The 27,218-nt window shown below is 33.3% G+C and overlaps 4 protein-coding genes and 1 non-coding gene across 7 annotated transcripts; 3 read left to right on the top strand and 2 right to left on the bottom strand.

Annotated features, from left to right (window-relative positions):
- The first annotated feature begins 1,798 nt into the window (after positions 1-1,798).
- Positions 1,799-3,150, top strand: LOC113863443 (GATA transcription factor 15-like). Its single transcript, XM_027497028.1, has 3 exons — positions 1,799-2,157; positions 2,250-2,336; positions 2,541-3,150. Exons 1-3 carry the CDS (start codon positions 2,131-2,133, stop codon positions 2,817-2,819), a joined length of 393 nt encoding a protein of 130 aa, XP_027352829.1. The 5' UTR covers positions 1,799-2,130; the 3' UTR covers positions 2,820-3,150.
- Positions 3,151-5,056: 1,906 nt separating this feature from the next.
- On the top strand, positions 5,057-9,129 carry LOC113862038 (exonuclease DPD1, chloroplastic/mitochondrial). The gene is made up of 4 exons (XM_027495197.1): positions 5,057-5,210; positions 6,257-6,906; positions 8,476-8,681; positions 8,776-9,129. Exons 2-4 carry the CDS (start codon positions 6,332-6,334, stop codon positions 8,991-8,993), a joined length of 999 nt encoding a protein of 332 aa, XP_027350998.1. The 5' UTR covers positions 5,057-5,210; positions 6,257-6,331; the 3' UTR covers positions 8,994-9,129.
- Positions 9,130-9,636: 507 nt separating this feature from the next.
- Positions 9,637-9,710, bottom strand: TRNAT-AGU. The gene has a single exon. It is a non-coding gene; the product is annotated as a tRNA-Thr (tRNA).
- A 1,894-nt stretch (positions 9,711-11,604) lies between these two features.
- LOC113862037 lies at positions 11,605-15,311 on the bottom strand. Of its 3 annotated transcripts, none has more exons than XM_027495194.1 (4): positions 15,136-15,311; positions 13,520-14,749; positions 12,454-13,426; positions 11,605-12,144 (listed from the first exon to the last, which is right to left on the bottom strand). In XM_027495194.1, the coding sequence occupies exons 2-4, from the start codon at positions 14,747-14,749 to the stop codon at positions 11,891-11,893; spliced, it is 2,457 nt and encodes an 818-aa protein (XP_027350995.1). In that variant the 5' UTR covers positions 15,136-15,311; the 3' UTR covers positions 11,605-11,890. The 3 variants fall into 3 exon arrangements, with proteins under 3 accessions (XP_027350995.1, XP_027350997.1, XP_027350996.1); XM_027495196.1 differs by having other exon boundaries at positions 13,520-14,903; positions 15,136-15,267; XM_027495195.1 differs by having other exon boundaries at positions 13,520-14,962; positions 15,136-15,267.
- Positions 15,312-21,352: 6,041 nt separating this feature from the next.
- LOC113861099 (kinesin-like protein KIN-14G) lies at positions 21,353-26,972 on the top strand. The gene is given in 19 exon segments (XM_027493713.1): positions 21,353-21,467; positions 21,788-21,954; positions 22,060-22,203; positions 22,326-22,565; positions 22,655-22,726; positions 22,938-23,006; positions 23,114-23,191; positions 23,305-23,454; positions 23,544-23,625; positions 23,716-23,811; positions 23,913-24,089; positions 24,178-24,284; positions 24,382-24,600; positions 24,678-24,844; positions 25,145-25,398; positions 25,484-25,647; positions 25,742-25,921; positions 26,171-26,610; positions 26,842-26,972. Coding segments are annotated over 19 exon segments (3,039 nt in total). The 3' UTR covers positions 26,960-26,972.
- The last annotated feature ends 246 nt before the right edge of the window (positions 26,973-27,218 follow it).

The raw sequence follows: 27,218 nt of genomic DNA on the forward strand, positions 1-27,218 counted from the left end.
AATAATAATGCTCAAAGACTGCAGCGAGAATTATTCATTGTTAGGAGTGCTTGGAGCACTTTTTAATACAGTTTTTGTTATTAGTTCAAAGTTTCGAACGTATAAGAAAGAATCATTAAAGTGAGAAAAAAAAAGTGAAATTTATATAATTTTCATAGTTTTAAATGAATTTTAATTAATAACTAAAAGTGAGATAAGAAATCTGTTGGTAACATTTTTAATTTAGTGTCCACAGCCCTCTTTTAATCCTTGAGACATTGAAAGGTATCGAGTCAACGTTCCATCTGGCTGATTGAATTATAATGGTGTATGGCCCTTGACTTAGTGGCAATTAATATTTGGATTCACTTTCTTATTAAAAATATTTATTTTTTATTAAGTTGATGAAAAATGAATTATAAAAAAATGGTAATTATTAAAAAAATATTTTATCTTTCATATATGAAATAATCAAGTATAAATTATTCTTCCAAGTTTATGTGCACAGTTCCAAGTTTGAGTACACCATAATAAAAAATAGGTGATAATTCTTTTATAATTTAGCTTTACCAAATATTCCATCAGTCAAGAGGTGCTTAACTGAACTAGGTAGCATAAATGCCCAATGATCAAATAAACGACTTTAAATGCGAACATCATAATGACAGCAATGGAAGATTATGAGCAAGTGCCTGGCCTCGCAAATGTACTCCTTCCTCATATAAATGGTGAGAATCTTAAGGAAAATCAGGAACGTTTTATTTCTGGTTTTTTGAGTACGTCTGAGTTAAGTTTCGTTTCTTAATAAAAAATAAAATAAAAAATTGGATTGTTAAACTTTTTTTTGGAAAACCTAAATATTGGATTTTATTTTATACTTTTATAACATGGATTGTGTCTGGCCTACTTTTATCACGATTAATTCTAGAAATTAAAAATGGTTTTATTGTTTAAAATCTTTAGGAAAATGCTATTTAACTAGCAACGGGCCCTCAAGTAATTTTATTTCTTTGGTTTTAAACATTGTCTTACGTGTTCCTGAAATATGAACATTTAATTTATTTATTAATATTTTTAAAATATTTATTATAAAAATTATTAATTTTAACCAGTATGACAATTTATAATAAGTTAATAATATCAATTTTTTTTACAGTTTCAATATGCTTCAACAAAATTTTAAAAACAAAACTATGTAAATTAAAATGGTTAGAATGTAATTATAATTGGAAAAAGAAGTAAGTTGTAACAAGTTATTGTGCAAGAATAATGATACACTATTTCAATTTAGAATATAGAGGAATTTGTTGTTGACGTTGTCACCTTGTAGCCATTTTTGCATTGAATTGTACGTGTTGCACCAGTGCGTCTGCGTAGTTAAATAAAAACACATGCATTTCTTTTGTTGGTACCATGTGATGAGAACCATTTTATTTTATGTGTAGCGGGTTCTACAGCAGTGTTACGGCGCTGCCATTCACGCAATCCGAACGTGTGATGTCTTTTGAATTTGGGGAAAGTGGATAGATATGGACAATTCTAGCAAAGAAAATAAAGTTGGCTGATAAGATTTTTGGGTCCCATCGTCATTTTATGATTAATCAGCCCAAACATCCTCATCCTATTTTATATTCGGCGGAAGAAAAAAAAAACCTCATCTTTAAGATGTGGTTATACTTAATAACGAAATCTAACCCACCAATGAACATGTTTTGTTAAGCTAATTTCATAAAAAGGCAAAAGAATATTAAAAATTTATAGCACACCCAACGCAAAAGGGTCTTGAAATTTCCATTTAACTGTGTCTGGGTCACTGGGTGGTGTGAGTAGGAGAAGCGGACACGTCACATGGACAGGTGGCAGCGTGGAGGTGTATAAGTTGCAGGTTTGCCACTGTATTTGAGGAAAGAAGGAGGGTAATTTGGTAATTGTGAAGGGGAGACCTAGGGTTTTTGGGGTATATTCAGTTGACAGAGTCGGTTGGAGTGATAAATGAAATAATTTGTTTCCAAATTGGTGAGAGTGGTGCATGCGAGGGTGTGTTGTATTGTAGCTTGGTAGTTGTACTAGTACGGTACCGCACTGCCACTCTCTCGGTGATTCGGTTACTTGTTTTCTGTTGCATTCATATTTAGCCTCTTGGGTTGATCCATGGTAATCATGGATCTCAAGGACAAGGTGCGGGGTTTTCTTTTCAGTCTGGTTTGATTGAGCTTATGAGGTTGCTTTTACTACTAATAATTGCTTAATGTGTTTTCATTCTGATTCAGGAATGGTCATCTGAGAACGACAAGTGTTGTGCTCACTGCAAAACCACCAAGACCCCACTCTGGCGAGGAGGACCAGCTGGGCCCAAGGTCGTCATCATCATCATCCTCATCCCCAACCCTTAACCCATTTCTAATTTCCATTTCTATTTCCATATCATTTCGCTTTTCTTTCCTTTCTACTTTTGGATTCCGCCTTTTGATATTGATTTGGCTTGGGCATGTCTATTTCAGTAAAGGGTTATATACATATAAATAAATAAAATTAAGATTTTTTTTTTGTGGGTGATGCAGACGCTGTGCAACGCTTGTGGAATAAGGTATCGGAAGAGAAGGGCTTCTTGTTGTACGGTGGGAATGAACAGAGGAGAAGAGAGGAAGAGAGGGAGGGAAGAGAATAGGGGGAGCAGCAGCAGTTCCGATTTGAGGGAGTGTTTGAAGGTAAAGTTAGTGGCGTGGGGTGAGGAAGTTCTCTTCCACCCATCACCAAAACAGAGGTTGAAGAAGTTAGGGGAAGAGGAACAAGCAGCTGTGTGTTTGATGGCATTGTCCTCTGGCTTTGTCTTCGCTTGAACCTCAATCACGCCCATTACCTTTACAATTACAAACAAAGCATTCCTTAATTTAGCACATTGAAGGTAACCTAATTACTCATCCACCTCAATCCATTTTCCTTGTCGTATAGCTAACCTCTTTTTCTTTTGGCCTTGTGAAATGAATATGTACCCTTATTTATGGGTATTTTTCACTCTGTTCCTATCTAGTTAGGGAGAAAATCTCTTTTCTTTTACTTTTACTCCCTTCTGTTTATATCTGCTAATAGGGCTAGTTAGTTTTTAATGTAAGTATTTCAGATTTATGGCTAATTATTATTATGATACAAGTAATCTTTGATGTTGTTCCTTTCTCCATTATTTCCCTTATTCTGTCCATTCACGGTTTTTTGCTTTAACTACTAGTGGGAATACATGCCTTCATAAAAGGTGCTGGTCTAAAATTTCCGGGAATATAATAATGAAGGGATCCTATGAACGAATGAAGAAATAATTAGTTTAAGTTCTTTTTAAAAAGTAACTTTGGTTAAAAAAATCACGTATTCTTCAACTAATTTCATAAATTAAACATGGTTTAAAGAAAATGAAAATTTATTAATAAACGTGTTCGAAAATTTTAAGTTTTTTATTTTAGGTAAGGATATTTTGAAATAAAGTTTGTTCTATGTTTTAAAACTGGTGTAACTACTAAAAAAAGGTGTTGAAATTTCCTAATAAAGAGGCAGAAAGGCGACAAACACAAAACCGACCTAAAAGTGTTTGGTAAATCTTTTTCGGGCCGTTGGCCGAACATCTGGCTCGGGTGCTAAACAATGGCTCTGCATTTTTATTTTTATTTTGTGGTCTTGCTATTTGCCACGTCAAAACATAACATTAGTAACAGCGATAAATGAGGGGCCTAAAAAATAAGACTATGGTCAAAGAGAGCCCGTAACTAAATAGGAAGCGGGCTTGGGTTTTCTTGCTTTTGTTGTTGTTGGCCATATTGGATTTCTTGTTGTGCATATGTTTGGGCATTTGAGTGTCCAAATTTGGACGGGATATTGTAACAAAAAATGCGTTGGCAACAGAGAGAGCAATGATGTAATGTGTAAAGCAACGTATGCAACCATCTCAAGCAAGGCATAATCGCTCATGCATTCTTCCCAATATCTTATAAAACCAAAATATCAGTAAAGCGTGTGTGTAACATATACATAAATATATCGCTTTTACAGGACATTTATCTTAACACGTGACTTACCATGTTTGAATTTGTATCCTCTGCTTCACTTCATGATCGACCCATTTGCTATCTATAATAAAATTGTCTTGTAATTTCTAACACCGATGCAGTCAAATACTGCGGTTTTTTTAAAAACAAAATACATGTAAGGCAATGTCAATTAGTGTGCTAAGAAAATTAAAACAAATAAAAAACATTAAAAATTATTTATATTAAAAAATGGTTTAAAACTACAGCAATATGTAATATTTTTTTTTTCTTTTTTAAGTTAAGGATTCGCTTTAGTGAAACAATAATGGCTTTGGAGTTTTGCGCCCATTGAAGCTTCAACAGTAATTGAGTACCTAAGTTAGTTTAATCGACAGATACTTCAATGTCTTTTACTTTAAAATTCACCTGTCCTAATCCTTAAAAAAATTTAATTAAAAAAAAAAAACTTAAAATTTTTTCATATGACACACGACTTGTTGCATTTTGCAGTGACGATCATCAAGGTAAATGGTACTCCTCCTTCTTATTTGTATAAGAAATAAATAATTAAGTTATCATGACTAACAATAAATAATTATATATTATAAAATTTAAAAATGTTTATATTGCTAAATAATTAAATTAATAACTCATATATTAAATCAATAATTATATCTATTTATAAAGATAATAAAATGAATATATTGTCCCAATAAATAAAAATATACAAAAAATTAACAATTAATATATTTAAAAATAATTTCTTATTTTTTATACAATTTTATTAACATGTATACAAAAATACATGTTAAAAAACATTAAATATATCCTATTATATCTTATTTTTAATATATGAGCTGAATACGCATTAAAAAAACTGTTAGTTATAACTTGAAATAAAACAATATGAATTATTTTATATATTAAAAAGTAATGATAGAATAAAAATAAAAAAATGGAAATGGAAGAAGTTTGGGTGGGGGGAGGTGCATCCATATGAAAGAGGAAGGAATTGAATTGAAAAGGATAATATAAAAAGAGAGAAGAGTGTAGTTATAGTGAAACAATAGGCGATCCGCAACTAACGTTGTTGCTCAACGGAGCACGTTCCCCTGTCCTCCCCACATTTCTCTCTATTTCTTTGTCTCTCTAACTATAACTACCTCTTTCTTCCAAATGCTTTTCTTCTTCACTTCTAATCACACCCTCTTTCAGGTAACTCATATTCTTTACCTACTCTTTCAAACCTTCTTCTCTGTTGACTCTTTGACCCTTTGAATCTTTTCTAATACTTTCGCTCTATGTTCCATTATAGTTTTCACACAACCAGTTACGATTTCATTGAAACAGGTGCCATTTTGTGTCCTCTCGTCCTTCGATTTTATCAACACCAGAAAATGTCTTGAACTTTTTTTTTTTTTTTGGCTTTTTGGGATACTATTGGATTTTATTTCATTCGAAAAATAATGTTTTTTTTTTTGTATGTGAGTTGAAGATTATGCGAGGATGGTTCCTGTAATTCTTGTTTCACATGATTTACATCTCGTATCCCTTATTAAATTGGTTGATTTGTTTCAATAGTTAATATAGGTTTAATTGATATTATAATGTAAGCTTTCTGTTCACTATTTTGTATAGAGTTAGCCATTATTACAGCCAATGCAATTTATATCACATGATAAAACGGATTGTTAGCTTACCCAGTTCGCGTGTGGTTGCGTATGCTTGTTGTTTTATAAATTCATTGATACTGGAATACTTTTCTTTTTAAGGCAGAGTTAGATTTCTTCTGGGCCACCTATTTTGTTCTAAAGGAATAATACCTTCCTTCTATTTTCCTGCGGGATGTTGTTGCTGGCCCTCTATGGAAAAAGCCATATACTGTTGTAATTATGCATTCAGTTCATGGTGGTTGCTTAGTCCATGCTTTTCTGTAATTCTTTGTTCTGTTTCAAATTTGTGTTTGATACATACATGGTTTGCACAGGATCTAGTTGTCATTCGTAGAATGAAATATTTTGGATAAATCTAACTGGTCCAACCCCTGAATTTTTCTTTTTAATATGATATATTTCTTTATCATTCAAAAATTTGAAGTTATAACTTGTAACTACCAAATATATCTTGATGACTTGCTTTTATACTGGATCTGGGATTGGATTTTGTTTGGGATTAGAAGATCAGACCTATATGATAATTTATGCCTGTATAGTGTTTCATTCTTTGTGTGTTACATTGGTTCTGTTTTATCTACATTTCAGGTTGTAGCTGCTGACTCATTGGATGAAGAATTCTTGATCAAATAACTGTCTTAGTTGTCAAAAAATTGAATTCAAATGAAGACAGGCTCCATGATTTTTTCGTTATTGCATGTACCTAGATGTAGAATACACAGCTTAGCTAATTATTGGGGTGAAACCTTTCACAGCTTCAGTAGTTGTCGTGGAGACAATTCTAGCATCAGGCTGCTTAGTTCTAGAATTTATGGTCTTCAGGGAGGGCAGAGAAAGAAGTGGACTCGAAGACCAATTACTACTAATACAGAAGGCAACGGGAGCACCAAATCGAGAAGTACCAAGCATGACATTTTGAGTGAAACAATTTTAGCAAATGCTACTGTAAATGTAAATAAAACACAGCTAGGTCAATTCCAGGAAATTCAGTATTGTGACATACATCAAGAGATTGCTCAAAATAAAGACTTGTCTAGCTTAGTCACTGTTATTGTTTTTGATATTGAAACCACTGGGCTTAGCAGAGAGAATGAAAGGATTGTTGAAATTGCACTTCGAGACCTTCAGGGTGGTGAGAACAGCACTTTTCAGACTCTTGTAAACCCTCAACGCAAAGTTCCTAATTCACACATTCATGGAATTACTACTCAGATGGTCAACAAACCTGGTGTTCCTAGGTAACCTTAATCTCTAGCTCTTTCATAGTTTGGACCTTGGATTAACTTACCTTTGCAAAAAAAATATTCTATTGTGTGTCTAGAATTTTTTTAATTGATCAGACAATGCTAAAAGAGGTTTTGAATTTAGGAGGGGCAGTCTCAAAATCATAAATGAGATTCTCGCTCTCAAATGGCGTGGGGATACCCCAGAGAAGACCCAAAAAAAGACCTTGTAAATTTAGGGAGATTAAGAGATATATTTTTGTTTTCTTTTTACCCCCACATCTCCTTAGGGTCATAGCACGGCCATTTGTGATCACAATTTATAATATACATACTCTTTTCTTATTTTATGCTTTTGATAATTTCATATAAAAGAAATTAGTGAATTGATTTCCCGTCTACCAACCATCCAGACAAAAACAAAAGATGTGAAACCGGCTTAAACTGTTAAACATGAGAAGCTAAGGCTGTAGACTGGAGAAGCAGCATATTAAATCCCCTCATATTTATCTTATTGGATATGCCTTTCATGAGAGTGTGTTTGCGGGTTATTGGATTACTGTACATTTTTTAATCCTTCCTTTCCTAGATCCTAGTATTTGTTTTTGATTGTGAAATGGGTATAGAATTGTCCTGAAGTTATTTTTGGCTACCTATTCACTTCAATATATAGGGTTAGGGGTTAGTGGCACCTCTATATTTTTCCCCCTCGTTTTGGTATGTGGCTAAAGAACATGAATGGGAAGAATCTTGCTTTAAACTGACAAGACAAGTACCAAAGTTGTTGAATAGATCTTACTAACCCTGTACTAGGTTGGAATTAAATACTATGTGTTTGTCATATACATTGAGTGCATTTTAGTTTGGAAAGAATCAATGAAAATTCACATTTTTTATGTTTGATTTTATGTGGAGTTTGTTGGATAGGCACGAAGTCACACGTATTCAACGATGTGAATAAGGGTTAGAAATATGATCATCTTGATTCTGAACTGTTGACAGAGATCTAATCTATGACCCAACTTATTTTGTCTCGATACCATCTTATGGTCAGTGTAGATTTACTTCAAATTATTTACATAACTAATGGCCGATATAAATTCATTAATATCTGAGTATACTAAATTCTATTCACCCGCAAACTAAAAAAGTGCTTGGTTTGTTACTCTGCAATTAGAGAAGAACACTCCCATTATCAATAAACAGACTGACAGGGGGATTCTAAGTTTCAACAGTTTCAACTTATTCAGATGCAGTTCTTGAATTTTCTTTTCCTTCCAAAATTGTTCATTTTTAGTCATTGTGCATGGTTTCACTTTGAAATATGTAAGGAGGTAACCATGCTGATCTGATAATGGATTGGAAGAAAATACAAGTTCACAGCTTTATATGTTTTGTATGACAAAAATCTTAGTGTTGCTTATTTATCTATCACCATGCCTCTAGTAATTATCATGTTTCCCAAATGGTTTTGAACCTATTTGGCTACTGACATTGGTGATTGAGCCTATGGAGTGTGGACACCAAAATAATTTTGCAAGGGGAACCATTGAGTATTTTTGTGCTCTTATGAATTTTCTGTAGAATGGAGGACCTGATTCCCATCTTATTGCGCTATGTTCAAAGCCGTGAGAAACCTGGAGGATATGTCTTATGGGTGGCTCATAATGCTCGCTGTTTCGATGTACCCTTCATCATTCATGAGTTACGGCGTTGTTCTACAGCAATTCCTCCTAACTGGCTGTTTGTGGACACCCTTCCTTTAGCGCGCGAACTAATGAAGTCTGGAGGTCTCTCTCTCTCCATTTATTCAAAATACATAGAGCGCACACACAAATACTTATTGTTTCTGCATGGAAAGCCTTAACTTTTTAGTGTTAACAGGAGCAGAACTTTCTTCAACATCCCTTGCTGCCCTCCGCGAGCTCTACAGAATAAAAGTCGATGGATCAGCTCACAGGGCCATGGTAGATGTGAACACATTGTCCTTGATTCTTCCCAAGTTGACCTTTGATCTGAAATTGACCCTATCAGGCCTTGTCAAAAAATCGTTCACAGAGTCAGATATTATCAACTCTAAGAAGAAGAAGAATTCAGATTAGTTTCCTGACGATATTTTGCATTGATATTGTGACAAAAAAATATTTAACCAAAAATTGGACTCTGAAATTTGTATTTGATGGAGAAAAGAAACTTTGTAATGTTAACTTGTTATCAATAAAATCTTATTATCATATGCCAAATTTTCGAGCTACTTTATTGTGAAAATTACTGATTCGGTTTGGTCGGAAAGCATCCCGGTAAAAGCAGGGTAATGATGATGGGGAGCCATGCAACGTTTGAAACTTTGGATTGGAATAAATAGGATGTGAAGAGTTTCTCTGATAGTTTTATAAAATATAAGGGAGTTGAGATATTATCAAGGAGTAGAATAAATTTTCTGAATCTTATTTTACATTTGAAATTTTTTTATTTTTAGAACAACTTTTTTTTTTTAATAAAAGGGAAGGAAAGTCTTTCATTTGTTTTTTTTTTTTTTTTTTTTTCTATTTTTAAACCTAAAAAAGTGCTTACCACGAGTGTATCAGCTTCTCTTCAAATTTTAAAAAAGTACATACAACTAATTAATTTTTATTGGTCTAAAAATAAGGATATCGTAACCTCTTAACATTTTTTAATCTAAAATGTAATAAAAAAATAAGTGGGATAATGAAATGATAGTTAGCAAAATCAAAATGAAGAAATTGCTTTCGTTGAGAGTCGAACTCAAGACCTCCCGCTTACTAAACGGGTGCTCTAACCAACTGAGCTACGAAAGCTGATATCAAAGCTTTAGTTTTAGTATTGTATGATAATAAAGATCAGCTTCGTTCTCTATTTTTGGGGTATATGCTTTAGATATTCGTGGCTTTTTATCCGAAATAAGAAATACGTGTTTAGTATATATTACTCATATGTTTTAATTTAAAATAAATATATGTATACATTAAAACTAATAAAAATTTTAAAATATATAAAAAGTTGTATTTATTTTTTATTTTAACTTTATCAATATTTGACCCAATATTCTTCTTTCTCTACACTAAAATAATTGATTATATATACGTAATTAATTTATAGTTAAGAATACTAATAAAAAAAATGTAATAATGATGTTTTTATTAACAAATGACATGGTAAAACTTTCTAATATATTATCAGATCTTAATGTCACTCCTAATATTAGATATGTTATTAACAATTTTAGTGAAGAGAAAAAAAATTATTATGCTAAATATGAATGAAGTTGAATTAAAAAATATATATTATTTTAAATTTTAATATATAAATATATATATTTTAAATTAAAATAAAAGTCGTATGCCCTGTATGACTTACTAATCTGTTTTAAAAATTATAAATAAGTTATACTTGAAAGATGTGATTTATATTAATTGCGTAAATAATTTAAAATATATACTAAATACGTAATTTTGATTTCAAATTATAATATTTATGTAAAAAAAAACAGATATACGAAGGTTACTGGGTTGACTTTTCTTTTAAGGTGACGTCACTTCGGTAGTTTAAATATTCCGCTAATCAGTTCATTAAAATTATAATTTTAAAAAAATTATATTTGTGTTGTACTAAAAATTATGGAAAAAATAATTATTATATTGTTAATTAGAAATTATTTTTCATTCTTTAATCGATATCTTAATTAGCATTTGCTTAGTTTAAATTATGCCTATTTGTTTCTCTTTTTAAATGGAATTTATACAATTTTCTAAGCATAAAATCGTATTTTAAAACTAGACATTCTCGTTGGGGCCTTAATTTTGAAGTAGATATATAAGGATTTTAATTTTATACATCAACCTCTCAGTTACTCCTTGAAAGGATGAAGATTGATCCCTTTTTCAGTGGATTAATTGTCTGTTTCCCCAAGGGTGGACACAACAATTCTTATTTTGTCCTACTTATTCCATTCTTGTGCTGTTGGCATAGCATAATTGACTGATCATTTTATTTGCTTGCTTTAGATGTGATTTTTTTTTTCATTTTAAAGAATTTGTCATTTCTACGATGTTTCTATGACCATTTTAACCTCACAAACCAACATTACATAAAAAAAAAAATACAAAGAATTTCACTGTAAATGCAACAATTATCTATATGAAAGAGTATTAAAATTCATCTCACCTAGAGGTGAACTTTTGCATAAAAACTTGTTTTAAATTATATTATTTTACAAATCCAATTTATTTGTAAATAATTTCGTATTATATTTTAAGGTTATAGATAAATTCTTTTCAATTATTTAGTTTGACTTTGCTTTTAATCTTTCTATTATAATCAATATACAATTATAATCCTTCAAAAAAAATTATTCATTTAATTTTCAAATTTTTAATTATTACAATCCAAGTCCAACCATCATTAATTAATCTTAAATTCTTTGAACCTAAAAATACCTCAATTTCTGACTTCGAGAAAGAAAAACAAAATCCTACAACTTTTTCTAAAAATTCTCAAATTGTTAATTTTTCATTCAAATAGTTTAAAGTTTAAAGCCAATTCGATTTTTGAAAAATTAGAAGATTTAAAAGATCAAAATTTCTCTAACTTTTTGTGATTCATGCAATCAGCCTCACTAAATAACACTTAGAGAGATGGCATGATTGTTGAACCATGTTTTGATTGATAAATTTTAATAGAAAGATAATATAAAGAAAAATCAATTAAGAAACTTTATTATAATGATTAAAAAATTAAAAAAATTAATTATAACAATTAAAAATTACAAAAATAAATTAAAAAAATATATTAGAAGACCAAAATCAAAATTTGACTATAACAAACTAAAATTAAGCCTTCTACAATTGAATCGTTTCAAACAAGGTAAGGCTTATTCTTGATCGCCATCTGTATGAGCGCCAAAGTTAACAAATTGAATTATATAGGCTCTGTGATGACAAAAAAGGTGTGCTCAGGACACATTGTAAGAATGTTATGCCTAAAGTCCTAATCGTAACCATTGAGATGACATTCTTGTGTCCAAAATCCTTTTCACCACATCCCCTACAAAAGAATCAAAGCAAGATGAACAGCACCCTTTAATCAGACTCGTTTGTCCACCAGCCATTAGTTCAATGTGGGGACACACGGGTGGTGGCACAGTGCAAACCTCACTCTTGTCGTGCTCAAGCCCACAAGCTGCGAGTGTGGTATGCATGGAACTTCTTGCAATGTCTTGGAAAGTACTACGGCCTGAATCAATACATAAAAAGGCATTTAAAATATTTGAATGAGATCATCAAAAGCAAAATCAATCGAAATAGATGCAAATTCCCTGTTAAAAGAAACAATGATGGAAAGTTATTCCACTGCTCGATTGAAAAAGGATAACACAGACACACACGGTGCCTCAATGGCAATCAAGGTTCTCTTCACATGACAGGGAAGCCTACCTAGTTTTTTTTGTGTAATGGTCTAGTGGCTTAATTATTGATGATGAAAAATGTTCAAACATTGGTAGATATATACTGTGATTGATAGAAAGAACAAAACTACATTTACCTAAATCAATATCTCGAGAGAAGCTCTTTAGGTGGTTATTAACCATTGACTGCAACTGCTCCTTTACAATGAAGAAATTACTCTCTTCTTTGATCGCAGGGGGCAAACTACCATCAATGTTAATGTTAGCTCTGCTTCCAAACTGATGGACTGCCTCATAGCCTGATATGGGGGGTGCCGCCACAAGTCCAGGCCATAGCACCCCATTCACAGGCCCATTGGCAAATGCCGCTGAATTGTGAATCACTTGCCTTCTTGAGTTGCTTATTCTTATGGAGAAAGAATCTCCATTTTGTATTAATGGAGAGAGATTGTTGCATAATCTCTCCTCAAAGAATGTGTGATATGATGTTCCTACATCCTGTGTCCTTGTATGTTGAGTGACTGGTTCCCTACTTTGATCAATTTGAGAGTTATATAAGTTGTTTGTTGAACTGGTAGCTGAAATACCATTTGTTGTGGCAGTTGGAGAGTTCATTCTATCTACTGAAAGTAACTGCTGAATTTGACGGTGTATCCAGCGTCTCTCTGATAAAGTTGGTGCCCCTCCTCCCGGTACTGGAGAAGCTCCTTCAACATTTCGGCCAGATAATCTAGAAGATGGAAGATGCACAAATGCTTGATTGAAAGATGTACGAGGTGAAGACACCATGTTGAGGTCTATACTCTCTCTCACATTAAGACCAGATGATGATCTGATAGGCAGGCTTTGAGTTGTCAACCTTGGATCTGTCACGCGTTCTTGCACTTGGGAGTTTGAAGATCCCAAAGCAACTGGTCTACAACCATTGCAATACCAATTACCTTCAGGTACTTCCCTCCCCAGACCAACACAATAAGTGTGTGCAGGGGAATCACAGATATCACAGAGTAACATCAGGCCATCATCCCCACCTTGATGGCACTCTGAGCAAATAACATACTCATATGGATCAATATAGCTCCTCAGTTCTTCTTCAGACGGCTGATAAACCTGCAGGTGAAATCTTTCACCATGAGCAACTATTGAAGCAAGTGCAAAAATATAGGCAAAAAGTAAAGCCTACATGAAGTAAAACTCAAATACCTGGTCACGCTCTGGCACTTGTATCACCACTTCTCTCAAATCAACTCCTGCTGTTGATCGTGCAGGTTTACTGATTGTTTTGAATCTTTGCTTACACAAAGGGCATCGAGATTCCACCTTTGACCACTCCATAATGCAAGCAAAGCAAAAATAGTGAGTGCAACAATTTAGTACACCCCTTAATCGTCTTTTATTTTCCTCAGACAGGCAAATTCCACACACCTGCTTTCCCACCTCACTTTTTAAATCTTCTATTTTTTCCTTACCTTTTCTTCCTTGAGATTCCTCTACCTTTTCCTTACCCTTCCGGGCTGGAGGCTTCCGTAGCTGATGTACATTGTCATGTACTCCAACCACTTCATTTGTCACTAGCAGGGAAGAACTCCTTAAGTTCCTTCTTAAACACAATTCCTTAGCTTCTCTCACCTGTTCCCTCTCTTCTTCAGAGATAGTAAATTCATAATCAGACGAACCAGATACACAATCTGAATCAGAATTGGAATCTTCAAGGACAATCCTTCTCCTTTCCCAACCCAATTTTTTCCTACTCTTTATCCTGATTGCTGGGCTATCTATAAAATCATCGACATCATCAAGTTGTACTTTCCTCAGTAATCCTCCACTCCGTCGTCTTCTCTTTCTCTTTGGCTTCCTTGAAGCTCTAGATATCCTCCTTTTCCGACCTGTGGTAGAAGTTGCAGAAACCCTTTTCCGTAAAACCTTCTTGCCCATTTTCACACCATCATTGTTCTTCTTTCTCTCCATTGTTTCTTCTTCCTCAGCTGAGTAATCTTCTTCCTCTGGGGTAAATTCCTCATCATCGTCATAATTAAAATCCTCATCTTCTTCTTCATCGTCATCATCTCCATCTCCCCCTTGTTCTTCTTCTTGTTCTAGTTGTTCAGCATACGCAATCCTCCCCCTCTTTCGTGATGTTTTACTTACAATTTTCCGCTGATCACAATCGCTACTTTTGGCCTTTGATCTATTGAATTTCCTCACTTGACGAATTTCCTCCTCCCCTTCATCCTCCTCTTCTATAAAATCATCAAAACTCTCCTCAGAAGCACATCCATCTAAAGAGGAGAAAGAATCCTCCGGACAATCAGACACATCCCTACCATCATCTGAAACCACATAATCCTCATCTGAATCATCAGAACCCCCTTCCTTCGACCTAACCTTCTTCCTGAAACTGCGTTTGCCACTAACCTTTCCTCCCCTTGCCATCTGTTTTTACACAACAAACAAAAACCCAAAGTGCCAATTTATCAGAAACCCCATTCAAGGGCATAAAGCATTAAACCTTCTTCAAAAAAATAAAATCAAATTAAATCGTGTCATCATCCTTCCATCCAAGGCTCCCCTTTAACCTCAACTCAAACTGGGAAATCAAATTACCAACAACCAATAAGAAAGCAAAGATCTGATTTAGCAATAAGCCTAAACATAAAAAGTAAATTAATTACAGAGATCCCATAATTATTTTAGGGATTATGCCACCCAAGCAAAATAAAAAATAAAATAAAATCATGCGTAGCAATGCAAAATAACAACAATAATTCATGATAAGGTGGGAATCAAATAGAAAGATATGGAAAATATTTGGTGGGTACCTGGGAGAGGAGGCGCAGAGGATGAACCGGGTTTCCAAATTCCAAGAAACGTTTCGTTTCGTTTCGGTTGTTTCTTCGCCCCGTTATGTTTATTTTATTTTATACACTTTCTTTTCTTTTCTTTCACATCGAGAGAGAGAAACCAACCCACCGTATTTTTCATCCCTGAGAACGTTCAAACGGCGTCCGCATCCAAATTACAAAAATACCTCTGTCGACGTTAAACTTAAAACCGTAAGTTCCTCGCTTTATCTCTATCTGTGTGTTTTTTAATTACTCGTTTAATCTACATTATTGCAAGTAAGATCTTTTATTTTATATGACTTTTTTTTACGATTACTGTTATTAATTGTTCATTTAATGTTTCAAAATACAACCATTAACAGATTTTGTTGATTATTTATAATAATAAAATTGTAAATATCATTTATCTCTGATATTAATGCTTTCACAATTTTTAACTTCTTAATTATATAGTTATGTTTTAAATTGATTAATAAATAGTTTTATTGGAAGACTAATTCCGATGAAGAATTAGTAAATAAATATTTTCAATCACGTCAATAAATAAAAATAAACGAAAAAATAATTCAATTAAAATACTTTTCATTTTTTTTATTTTAACAGAAACGTGTGTGTGAATTAATCTAACAAAATGAAATATAAAGTCGTGTATAAATAAGTGAAACTGAAAAACAATAAAATCTTATCTAAAATGTCATTGTTATTCGATAACAAAAAAGTTGTATATCTAAAAAAAAAACAATAAATTTTTTTATTAAATTATAATGAATTAAAAAATAATTTCTTTTGACTTATAGATAGAATTATAAAATAAATTATTTAAATGAATACTTTACATAGTCTCTATTAATTTGGTATGATATATTAGAATTTTAATCAATTTGATTTAAATACTGATAATATAAAGAAATTTTATATTATTGTTTAATTATAAATTAATATATAAGGGAACATTATTAATTTTTATGATAATTATTGTACAAATTATATTTATAATGTATTCTAATTAGTTCATTATAATTTTTTACACTAAAAGTTGGACAAAAATTTATAAGTTAAACTTGTTAAATTCAAGTAATAATACTTAAAATAATTTAGTATAAACATAGTTTTTATTAAGAGGATTGTAGAGATGAGGGTGTATCTAGTATACAATGTTAGAAGAAGATGTATTTAAAAAATAAATAAATAAATTTAATTAATAATAATTTAAAATTCACAAATATATAATCTGAGATACTTAATATAAATAAAAGTACAAAATTAATTAAAAATAATAAAATTTAATTATTTTTCTAAAATTAATTAAAAATAAAATATTAACCCCACTAATCGGTAAGAAAGACATAACTTGATTATAATTATCATAAGATTTAAAGGAATACATACATATATACACACATGTATGTATATAAGAAAGATACAAGAGTTTTTCCACTAGTCCAAATGTCAAATGACGAGTATGCCCCGCACAGCAGTTCAACTGCGTCTGCACGTTGAACATATCAACGTCCGTCTTTGAATCAGGACCGTTGATTTCCAATTCAGCAGAGAGGGCTTAAATAACAAGGAACGACAGCGTTTTACTTGAAAGAGGGAGTAGGTATGTTAGCCTAGCCAGGTACAAATGTGCAACCATTTCAGGGTCTTAGGTGGATTTTTGTTTTTCTATTGGGATCGGAAACAGCGCACATAATTTTTTAATAAAGATCACAATAATATATAAATTTGTCTCCCTAATTTTGATTCAGAAATGTTTTTTTTCAAGACATGATAGTTATACGTGCCTCTTCATTATTACCAAGTTATACATGCATGTGTATATTTTTTAAACTGTCAACAAAATAAATCAATAAATAAAAACAAAACAGGAAGTCTATTTGAATGTGCATTCAAGATGTCTGTGGATTCTCTGGTAAAGGGTATATGAACAACATACATGCATGCTTTCTCTGATCATTCACACCCATTGCTTGTCTATGTCTATTATTCGTGTAATGACTAAAAGATTGAAGTGTCATTCTGGGTATTCTTGTTACGTCTAGTTAATTATGAAGCTCTCTGTTGTGATTCAAATTGCTACGAATCACATTTATCATACACTAAAGTATCTCTGCAAGTACTCTTACAAAGGCTTTGAAAGCATCTATCCACACACTTCTCAGAGTTAGCAAGGGAAGCACATGTAAAATAATGTCTCGTATGCTATTCATTCCATTAATCATGTAAATGAAGAATTATACTTTTACAGAGAATCGTTGAAAGCTAACATTTTATCAAACCATATTATAATCTAGAGTTGATGATGGCATGTTGACCTATTTGACCCACATAATATCTACAATATTTTTAAAATAATCTTACTTTTGTATAAAATATTTACCATCCTTCAAGTTTTATAGTGAATGCAATATCTTGAAGTTATAGATCATTTAAAAGGGCTATATCTAAGATTATGTACTACCTATGATAGCAGTTTATTTTGTAAAGTATATAAAGGGTTGTATCCTTTTGTGATAAATAATGAAAAAGGGTGTATACCGAACCATTCAAAGTTGCATTAAGACCTGAGTTGCTCTAATAGCTGGAGCCTACCAATGGAGGATTGGGCTGGCAGCAACAACTATTGAACGTTGGCAGTATTATGTAATTTGGACGCACCTGGAAACAAGTCTCGTTTGGGACCTTTTCCTATATGTAATTTTATCCTAAGCTTTTAGGCTAGGCTAGGAATCACGTGTTTGAAACACCACTCAAGTTTGGACTTTGGAGGGTGATGGGCCTTTTGTGAGTTGACAACAAAGCCACTGTCATAAGTTAACCTTTTTACGACAAAAAAAAAAGGTAACCTTCTCGATTTCGATTTTGGGCTTTTTGTGTGTGTCTGGTAATGTTAACAAGTTGGGTGGACTTTCATTCCCAACAAAATACTAGTATTTTGAGGCTATCTTTTCTAACTGTGACATGCATTTTAATCAAAAACATGTAGGTTAACAAGTTGGGTGGACTTTCATTCCCAACAAAATACTAGTATTTTGAGGCTATCTTTTCTAAATGTGACATGCATTTTAATGAAAAACATGTAGTTGTAATTAATTAAGATGCATATCTTAATAATATTTAACAACTTGAATTAATTTTATCAAAATTAAAAAATAAACAAATACTTAGATTCTATTTATAATCTGTATTGGTGGAAGAAAAGAAAATGTAACTGCAGAAAAACAAAGTTAATGTGTATTTTTTGTAGTATAAAACGAGAAAATGTTGTTGTTTGTGTAAAATCTAAAAACTAGATCCTTAACAATTGTTGTGAGATATTTCAATGGATGTTTAATTCTATGGCGTGTGCTGAGATCATCATGTGGTGTGGCCAAGCTTTTTCTAACCTTGACTAGAGTTGGGACCAATAGTTTAGGCTAAGGTAACAATCTGTAAAGCACGGTGGTGCCTATCTCTTTGCATTGGCCCCTTCAACTTTTTTCTCTTTGCTTGAACTATGAATTTGAGAAAGCATTACGCAACTAAGTTGAACATGGAACTCTTTTTTATCTAATTAATTTATAAAAATAATTTTATATATGTACAAAGTTACATTTATGAACTTAACTATCAAGTTGCTAGTCACTAGACATTTAGACATTGCATGTGTGCTCGCCTTGCGTTAGTTCGTGCTTTACAAATAATACATCCAATATTTGATAAGCAATCCCATAGCTTAGGTAGCAGGGCCTGTTGGTATTAGAGGCTTCAGATGCTTTGACATCAATTCTTTCAAAGGTGGATTAGAAACAAAGGTCCTTGGTGACCAAAATCATAAGTTGATACAAAGTACTCATGTGCTCTTGATGCCCTTTTCATGACAGAAAAGCTGTGGCTTTTAATATAAACGTTGAAGCACATCACTTCCAACAATCAGAAAATTCAAATCTACAAAAGGAAGAGTGCAGAAAGAACCCACGTACACGGCCCCTATAAAAGTTTCTTATTTAGATTCATTTTGACATGTCAATTTGATAACCATTCATGAAAGAAACCCACACAATTAGATTATGTTGGAAAACCGACTTTAATGAATGTACAGATATTATTTTAACAATTTATACATTGTTAAGGGAAAATGTGAGAGTGGGGAGGGTCCGAAAATGATCCATAAGAACTTAAATTTTACGTATTAAGGTTCATTTAATTTGTGTAATGGTACTAATCATGCATCATGGAAGAATGCTTTTGTGTTAGATTTTGTTTACTATATATCCAAGTTTTTTAGAGCCTAATGATGACAACATGTTCAAGGCTTTACATGTAAGAGGAGCTGGAGTGTTTGCGGAGTAGTATATGGTTAATATATAGTATAATAACAACAATAATGAATCACAAATTAATTGCTAAATTAGAAAATACACCAAGCAAATGGTCCAGTTTTTGGTAATGGATGCATGCACAAACATTGTACACTAGTCACCCTTGCTCAATTCCCTCTCACCCAGAAAATTATTTTTCCAAAAAGTTATTCCTTATGTACTTTTGAGAACATTGGCTGGGGCCAGGACTTGGTTAATTAACACCTACAAATCAATACAGATATTGAAGCTCAGAGACTTTAGACTTCCCTTTTTAACTGATATGTACTAAAGTGTTGTGAACTCTGTAGAGTCTAGAACATTCCTTGTTTCATAGCCTACTGCTGGTGCTGGTTTGTTCCTGTGCCAGCATAATGCATGGACTAGCATCAGCAAAATAACATTGATTTTTGCTTTGTATAGTTGTAGACTTATTTTTACTTCCATGAAATTTTAGGACTGATCAACATATCCATGAAAAATTCTTACTGTTTTACTCGAGACATATATGGTCGAAAATGTTAAACTCAACCTTTAAATTTAAAGTTTAAACAATTAATAGTAATAAGATTTTAGTGAAAAGACAATTATTTATTATATTTTTATTTTTAATATAATAATTATTTTTTGAATAAAATGTCATTATTCTTAATTATTTAAATTTAAATTAACAAAATCGTATATTGTATTAATTGGAATGAAGTCTCTGAATCATAATCTGGAAAACCCGTGCATGCATTTTTAAACTGTTGTATTTTCTTTCTGCCGGTATAGAACCTCCTTTATCAGTATTTATTGCTAAATATATAGTTCCATCTCATAGCAAACAGATAAAATAAAAGACATAAAAAGGTTCAGCTGTAATATTCACAGACAAAATATTTATCTCATGTAAAATAAATTCTGTTTTACTATGACAACAAACTAAAGAAAAGCGTGTTCACCTAAACAGAAAATTACTTCTTAAAAGTATAATTTACAATACATTAGTTACATCAAACAGATTTACAATAATATCTCTTCAACTGAATAAAGTTGAGTGCAACAATAGGTATTGACATACTTCCCATTCGAAGGTAGAAATGAGGGGGACAAAAATCCCATAATTAAAACTAATTTTGTTTTCATTTCAGTACTAAATTGTCTCCAAAAAAAGAGAAAAACGTGAAAATAGTTACTTCTATAAATAGGCTGTAGTTTCTTATGACTTATTTTATTGATTGTCAAAGTTAAAACAATATTCAACAATTATTCTAAAATTTAAAATTTTGTTAATGTTTTACAGTTTCTGTACGTATCCTGAATATATAATAGTAAATTATTACACCGTGATTAGGATAATTAAAGATAGGAAGTAGACAAAGTTTCACAAAATGGCAAAACATATATAAACTAGAAACTATTGCTTTTTATCACCCGGTAAATATAAACCAATAAGTGACACAGCGAGAGGCTCGGAACCAGGTTCGGTGTTAGCTTTTCAACGTCAATATAGACAGCAAACTATTGAGAGAAAGACCAGAGAACCAAGAGAAAGCAAGAGAAATTCCAACGCCATTTTCTTTCTCTTTTCTTTCTTAAATTCCTTTCCATTCTCTGTGATTCTGCAGCTTCATCTTGAAGCTTTTCTAAAAATTAGTGTCTATATTTTCATTCACATTCTCTTCCTCTGAGAATTAAGCTAACTTCTTTCATACATAGCTTTAGAATTCTGTGTCATTTTCCCCAAGGCTGAAGCTTTTTATAAGAGGCTGGGGTTATTCCATTTTGGTTAATATATACAATTTAAATTCAATTCTGTGTCTGTCAGTGGCTTGGTCTTTTCATTTTTTGTGTTTTGAGGCCTAGTTATGACAACCGAACAATTTGTACCATTCTCTGTTGTTTCTGTGGTCGAAGATGTTCTTCAACAACATGGTGGCCGTTTAGACGTCAACTTGGCGTCAAGAAAAGCTGAAGAAGCTTGTATATATCCCCTCTCTCCATTGTTTCTATCTCATTACTCTCAGAATATCATTACGTAAATCAATTCAAGTTTTTTGGTGAAACTTATAATAGCTAATGTTGTTTTTCTTTTATGTTCAACCAATAAAGGACGCTTGCTTAGTTGAAAATGAAAACATTGTTCTTTTTGGCTTCATAAGCCGTTAACGTTTTGATGATATAGGAAAACAAGGAGCTTGATTGAATGATGGAAACAAGTGTTAGTAACTACATGGCCATAGAAAATTTGAATGATCTCGAAGAGAAGAAATAACGGAGATTTTACTTGTGTTGTTTTGAAGCCTTGAGAAGATATGAAGCAGCTGGTTGGCTGCGAAAGACAGTTGGAGTTGTTGGAGGGAAAGACTTGCCAGCTGAGCCTTCTGAAGAAGACTTCAGGATTGGATTGCGTAGTGGGATTATCCTCTGCAATGTTCTTAACAAAATTCAACCTGGAGCAGTGCCCAAGGTTCAATTATTTATATTTTATGTGTTTTTTCTCTGCCTTATATATTGGTTCCTTAAGTATTTACTCTCTTTAAACATTTATTTGATTTTTGACCAATATTATTAGGTAGTTGAAGGTTCATGCGATTCTGTTATTATTCCTGACGGGGCAGCACTGTCTGCGTTTCAATATTTTGAAAATGTAAGGAATTTTCTTGTAGCTATGGAGGAAATGGGGCTTCCAACCTTTGAAGCTTCTGATTTGGAACAGGTGCTTATTGACCAGACTTAAAGTTTTCTGTTTAGTACTTTGATGGATTCAATAGATTGAGATCAATGTCATTGAAATTGCTCTAGCTTTAACATTTTTTCCCCTCCACGTGTGGATTTCAGGGAGGAAAATCTTCAAGGATAGTGAATTGTGTTCTAGCTCTCAAGTCCTACGCTGAAGGGAAACATGGAGGAAGACATGGGTCATGGAAAAATGGTGGGGCTGGGAATCCAAAGCCACCTACCTCCGGGAAACCAATTGCGAGGAAAAACTCTGAACCATTCATGAAGTCTTTATGGACTATGTCATCAGGGGACAGAGATGGTTATATGAGTGATCCCGGGCATGATCCAAATGAAGGGGTTAGGGAGCTTTATTGTTTATGATCTTATACTTTTTGTGTAGATGGTGAGGTTCATCTGTCTTAAGTTTTTTGAATTGATATACGCAGGGTTCCTTTCCTTCCTTAAAAGCACTAGTTCGTGAATATTTATTTGAGAAGAAGCCAGAAGAAATTCCCATTGTAAGTCAATAGATATATATTTTTTCATCCTTAGCTATAATTACCATTCTGACAAGTATTTTGAGTAATTTCCGACATGCACCCAGTAACCCAAGTGCATCGCATGATACTATTATGGATATAACATGAACCACTTTTCTTCAATGAATTTATCCTTTTCCTTTAGTTTTGTCCCTACTTAACTAATGATATACATCTTTTGCTATAACAGGTGGTAGAATCCCTCCTTAGCAAAGTCATGGAAGAATTTGAACATCGCATGCAAATCCAACAAGAAACGGTATGCATCATCTCTCTGATCAATCTCATAGCCGCTCACGAATATTTTCACATTTCTCGGGTCCACAAATCTCACTGAATTTAATGTCAAAATTGTAACATTGGCAGTGTAAAACAACTCAAGAAGATAAGGCACCATCTGAAACAGAATGTTCAATTTCCAAAGCTGCTTCAGTTGATGAAGAGGTAAAATTCACATTTCTGAATTGCTTTTGTCTTGCAAGTGCAAACGAATATGTTTGGATTGATTATTATCACGATCTCAACTGCTTGGCTTTGTTCGTCTGGAGAGTATTCAGACTGAAGAAAAGGAAGATGAACCGGAGGAAGTACAGGATAAAAAAGAGGAATTTTATGAAGAGAAGTACAATGGTCATGAAGAATCAAACATCCAGAGTTTGATTTTGAAGCAGCAAAAGATAGTAGAACAACAAAACAGAAGCATCCAAGTAATTCTTAACATATACCGGAATTTAATGTAGATATTGTTCAGGAATTAATGAGGTAAAGTAACTAATTTCAAGTTAACATTTTTTAGGAATTGAAAATCATCGTCCATCAAACAAAATCAGGAATGCAGTTTATGCAGAAGGAACACCAGAAGGAGATCATTAATTTAAGTAAGTTTAATGATAATAGAAAACCCTCTAATTCATTTGACAAAAAAATATCATTTATCTATCTACTTACTAACTATCTAACCTTAACAGGTAAGCACTTGCATAGCCTATCTTCTGCTGCTTCAGGATACCACAAAGTCCTTGAAGAAAACCGCAAGCTATATAATCAAGTGCAGGATCTGAAAGGTAAATTCCAACAATCAAGAGTTTGTCTATAATTTTGCTCCTTGGTTGTTTGTTCAAGTTCTAAATGAGAGTAAATGGTCAAAATTTTTGCATGTGGGTAGGAAACATTAGGGTGTACTGTAGAGTACGACCCTTCTTGGGTGGGCAACCAAGTCATCATAGTGCTGTGAGTAACGTGGAAGCGGGAAGTATCTCAATCATAACACCTTCCAAATATGGGAAAGAGGGGAGGAAGATATTTAATTTCAACAAAGCGTTTGGTCCTTCTGCAACACAAGGTTGGTTTGGTCTTAGTGTGTCCATCCTCTAAAACATTTGCTACTCACTGTGTTTTTGTCATTGCCGATCTTTATGGTTTACTTGCAGGGGAAGTTTTCTCAGATACACAGCCTCTGATTCGTTCTGTTCTGGATGGTTACAATGTCTGTATATTTGCCTACGGCCAGACGGGATCAGGAAAAACGTTTACTATGGTAAGAGATTCAGACAACCTTGTATAGTTGTTTTCAACCTCGGACTTGTGAAAATTGTAATGACTAATAACTCTGTTAATGTATGTGCATGATGCAGTCTGGACCAGACGATCTTAATGAGGAAACCATAGGTGTCAACTACCGTGCACTGAGAGATCTTTTCCATCTCCAAGAGCAGAGGAAAGACACCATTTCTTATGAAATCTCTGTTCAGATGCTTGAGATTTACAACGAGCAAGTCAAAGATCTTCTATCCACAGATGGTTCTAACAAAAGATATCCTTTCTGTTGCTATAATTAAAAGTATTTTCCATGTGTTGGATTTGTATCTGGATGCAATGTTCAATTATTGATTCTCTTGTTCCATAAATTAAGTGTAACTCTTAACAGTAGCATACATTAGAAATTCGCAACAGTTCCCATAATGGCATCAACGTGCCAGATGCGAACCTTGTTCCCGTTTCATGCACGGACGATGTCATAAATTTAATGAACTTGGGACATAAGAATCGAGCCGTTGGTGCCACTGCCATGAATGATCGTAGCAGTCGCTCTCACAGGTAATCAATCAATTTCTAAGGACTTGTCTATGTTACCATCTTCTGTGGGTTAACGATATTTTGTTAATAATAAGTTAAATAAAAATGTTGATACAATTTGCAATACATCTCAACTTCATTAGTCCACTTAGGATAATGTTATTTACCAATGGGATAACTTTGATGAACTTCTTTTCTAATGACCTTGTGCTGATAACAAAAGTGGTGATATTGATCCCATTTAGTTGGCCTTGGGCAACACAACATTGACCCTTTTCATGATAATAATATTACTAACTTGTAATGGAATTATTGTTGTAGCTGCCTAACAGTTCATGTTCAAGGAAGGAACCTGACATCTGGAAGTGTTATTCGTGGTAGTATGCATCTTGTTGACCTGGCAGGAAGTGAGAGAGCTGATAAAACAGAGGCCACAGGGGATAGACTTAAGGAGGCTCAACACATCAACAAGTCACTTTCTGCCTTGGGAGATGTAATTTCTTCCCTTGCATCCAAGAATGCACATGTTCCCTACAGGAACAGCAAACTTACTCAGCTGCTTCAGGATTCTCTTGGTATGATTTTTCATTTTTCTTAGTTATTTCTTTTGACTTCATAACTATTTCTTCTATAAAGTTACTGCTTTCTTTATTATATCAGGAGGGCAAGCAAAGACCCTTATGTTTGTTCATATTAGTCCCGAGCCTGATGCTCTAGGAGAAACACTTAGCACACTCAAGTTCGCGGAACGGGTCTCCACTGTTGAACTCGGTGCTGCACGAGTTAACAAAGATAATTCAGATGTGAAAGAGCTTAAAGAACAGGTTCCTGCATTTATTATTATTATTATTATTATTTGTTATCATTGTATCTTGAAATCGTTTGTTGAGTAAAATTTTGTACCATCATGCTTGCCAGATTGCTAGTCTGAAGGCCGCATTAGCGAGAAAGGAGGGAGAAGGAGAACACTTTCCACATTCTGTGAATAATAGCCCTGAAATACCAAAGTTGAAATCATATGCTTCCTCTCCTCCTATGCAACGTAGTTGGACACCTGGAGCCCGTAAGCTGCCAAGAGATGATTCTAGTAGCTTGGAGGTACCATGTTATCTACCTTAACTCCATCAAATTAATTTAGTAATTTGGAAATGATTGTTCATGTATAATATGATTTATTTAACGTGTGTTGGACAATAAGAAATTAACAAATAGTAAATTTTTCTTGTGTAATTTGGATACACAATAAAAAAATCATAAATAATAATGCAATGCTAGATAGACAGTGTGATATGTGAAGGAATGAGATGGTATATATGATTGACAGGTATGTTATGTATGTATTTGTAGGGCCAGAAAAAGGCAGCGACAAAGTTGAAAAGGCGAAGCCTAGATCTCCATGACATGTATAGGAATTCACCTCCGTGGCCACATGTTGGAAATCATGGAAAGGATGAAGACAAGGAATCAGTTTCTGGGGATTGGGTTGATAAGATTTCAATGAACAGGAATGACAGTTTAACTAGTGATGACAGCCTTGTGGGACAGTGGGAAGCAGAGAGTAAACAGTTTTCTCCATTGTTAAGTCCCACTTCTCTCTCAGAGCCTTCTAAAATATCCCTTGACCACTCAGATGAATCTGATGAACATGACATGGCAACTAGTGATTCTTCAGAATCAGACTTGCATTGGCCATCACATGTACCTAAACCAACCGGCATTCCAAACGGATTAGGCTCTAAACCAAACAAACCAACCAAAACCAGACTAGCAAAGAATCCAGAAACCAGGTAATTAACCGTCTTAGTGTGTGTTTGAATTCATGTTAGTTTAACACTGTTAGCTCGGGCTTCTGGGTTGGATTCACATTTGAAGTTTTCTCAACCTTTTCAACGCAGACACTATAAATAGTAGCGTTAAAGTAAACGTGAATTAGTTTATGTTGCATATGCGCTTCTCATAGATATTAACTCTGCTGTTTTTCTTTTTTTTGGCTTTCCTACAACCTTGTATGCAAATAGGAGTATGATCCCATCATTGATTCCTACCCCATCAAAGAAACAACCCACCTTAGCTACTCAAGCCAGAAAGCATCCAGGATCTATAGATGTGAAAAAGAGGACAGGGAGTGCCAAGTGAGAATGCCCTTCTTGGTGTCAAGGCTTCATGGGTTTCTTGTTCCACAGCCTTTGATATTCTTTTTTACAGGCTAAATTATAATTAAAGTTATACTTGGCATTAATTTGCTTGTTTACACATTTATGACGTCAAATTGATCTTTTAAAGATTACAAATGACATTAAAATGATTCAAATTATTGTCATCGAGTTTGACAGAAAAATCATTTTAATGTCACAACTCTTAAGTAGACCAAGTTGATGAAGTGTATATTTAGAGG

The sequence above is a fragment of the Abrus precatorius genome, unplaced genomic scaffold (genome assembly GCF_003935025.1).
Source record: "Abrus precatorius isolate BTA unplaced genomic scaffold, Abrus_2018 Scaffold3, whole genome shotgun sequence".
Taxonomy (NCBI): Eukaryota; Viridiplantae; Streptophyta; class Magnoliopsida; order Fabales; family Fabaceae; genus Abrus; species Abrus precatorius.

Bases quoted from the DNA above. Each gene is read 5' to 3' on its own strand.
- LOC113862037 (XM_027495194.1), bottom strand. From the start codon at position 14,749: ATGGCAAGGGGAGGAAAGGTTAGTGGCAAACGCAGTTTCAGGAAGAAG. The intron at 13,427-13,519 runs GTATTTGAGTTT...TTTCACCTGCAG, and splicing joins AAGTGCCAGAGCGTGACCAG to GTTTATCAGCCGTCTGAAGA. The intron at 12,145-12,453 runs GTAAATGTAGTT...GTATTGATTCAG, and splicing joins CTCTCGAGATATTGATTTAG to GCCGTAGTACTTTCCAAGAC.
- LOC113862038 (XM_027495197.1), top strand. From the start codon at position 6,332: ATGAAGACAGGCTCCATGATTTTTTCGTTATTGCATGTACCTAGATGT. The intron at 6,907-8,475 runs GTAACCTTAATC...AATTTTCTGTAG, and splicing joins AACAAACCTGGTGTTCCTAG to AATGGAGGACCTGATTCCCA. The intron at 8,682-8,775 runs GTCTCTCTCTCT...TAGTGTTAACAG, and splicing joins CGAACTAATGAAGTCTGGAG to GAGCAGAACTTTCTTCAACA.
- LOC113863443 (XM_027497028.1), top strand. From the start codon at position 2,131: ATGGTAATCATGGATCTCAAGGACAAG. The intron at 2,158-2,249 runs GTGCGGGGTTTT...ATTCTGATTCAG, and splicing joins TCATGGATCTCAAGGACAAG to GAATGGTCATCTGAGAACGA. The intron at 2,337-2,540 runs GTCGTCATCATC...TGGGTGATGCAG, and splicing joins GAGGACCAGCTGGGCCCAAG to ACGCTGTGCAACGCTTGTGG.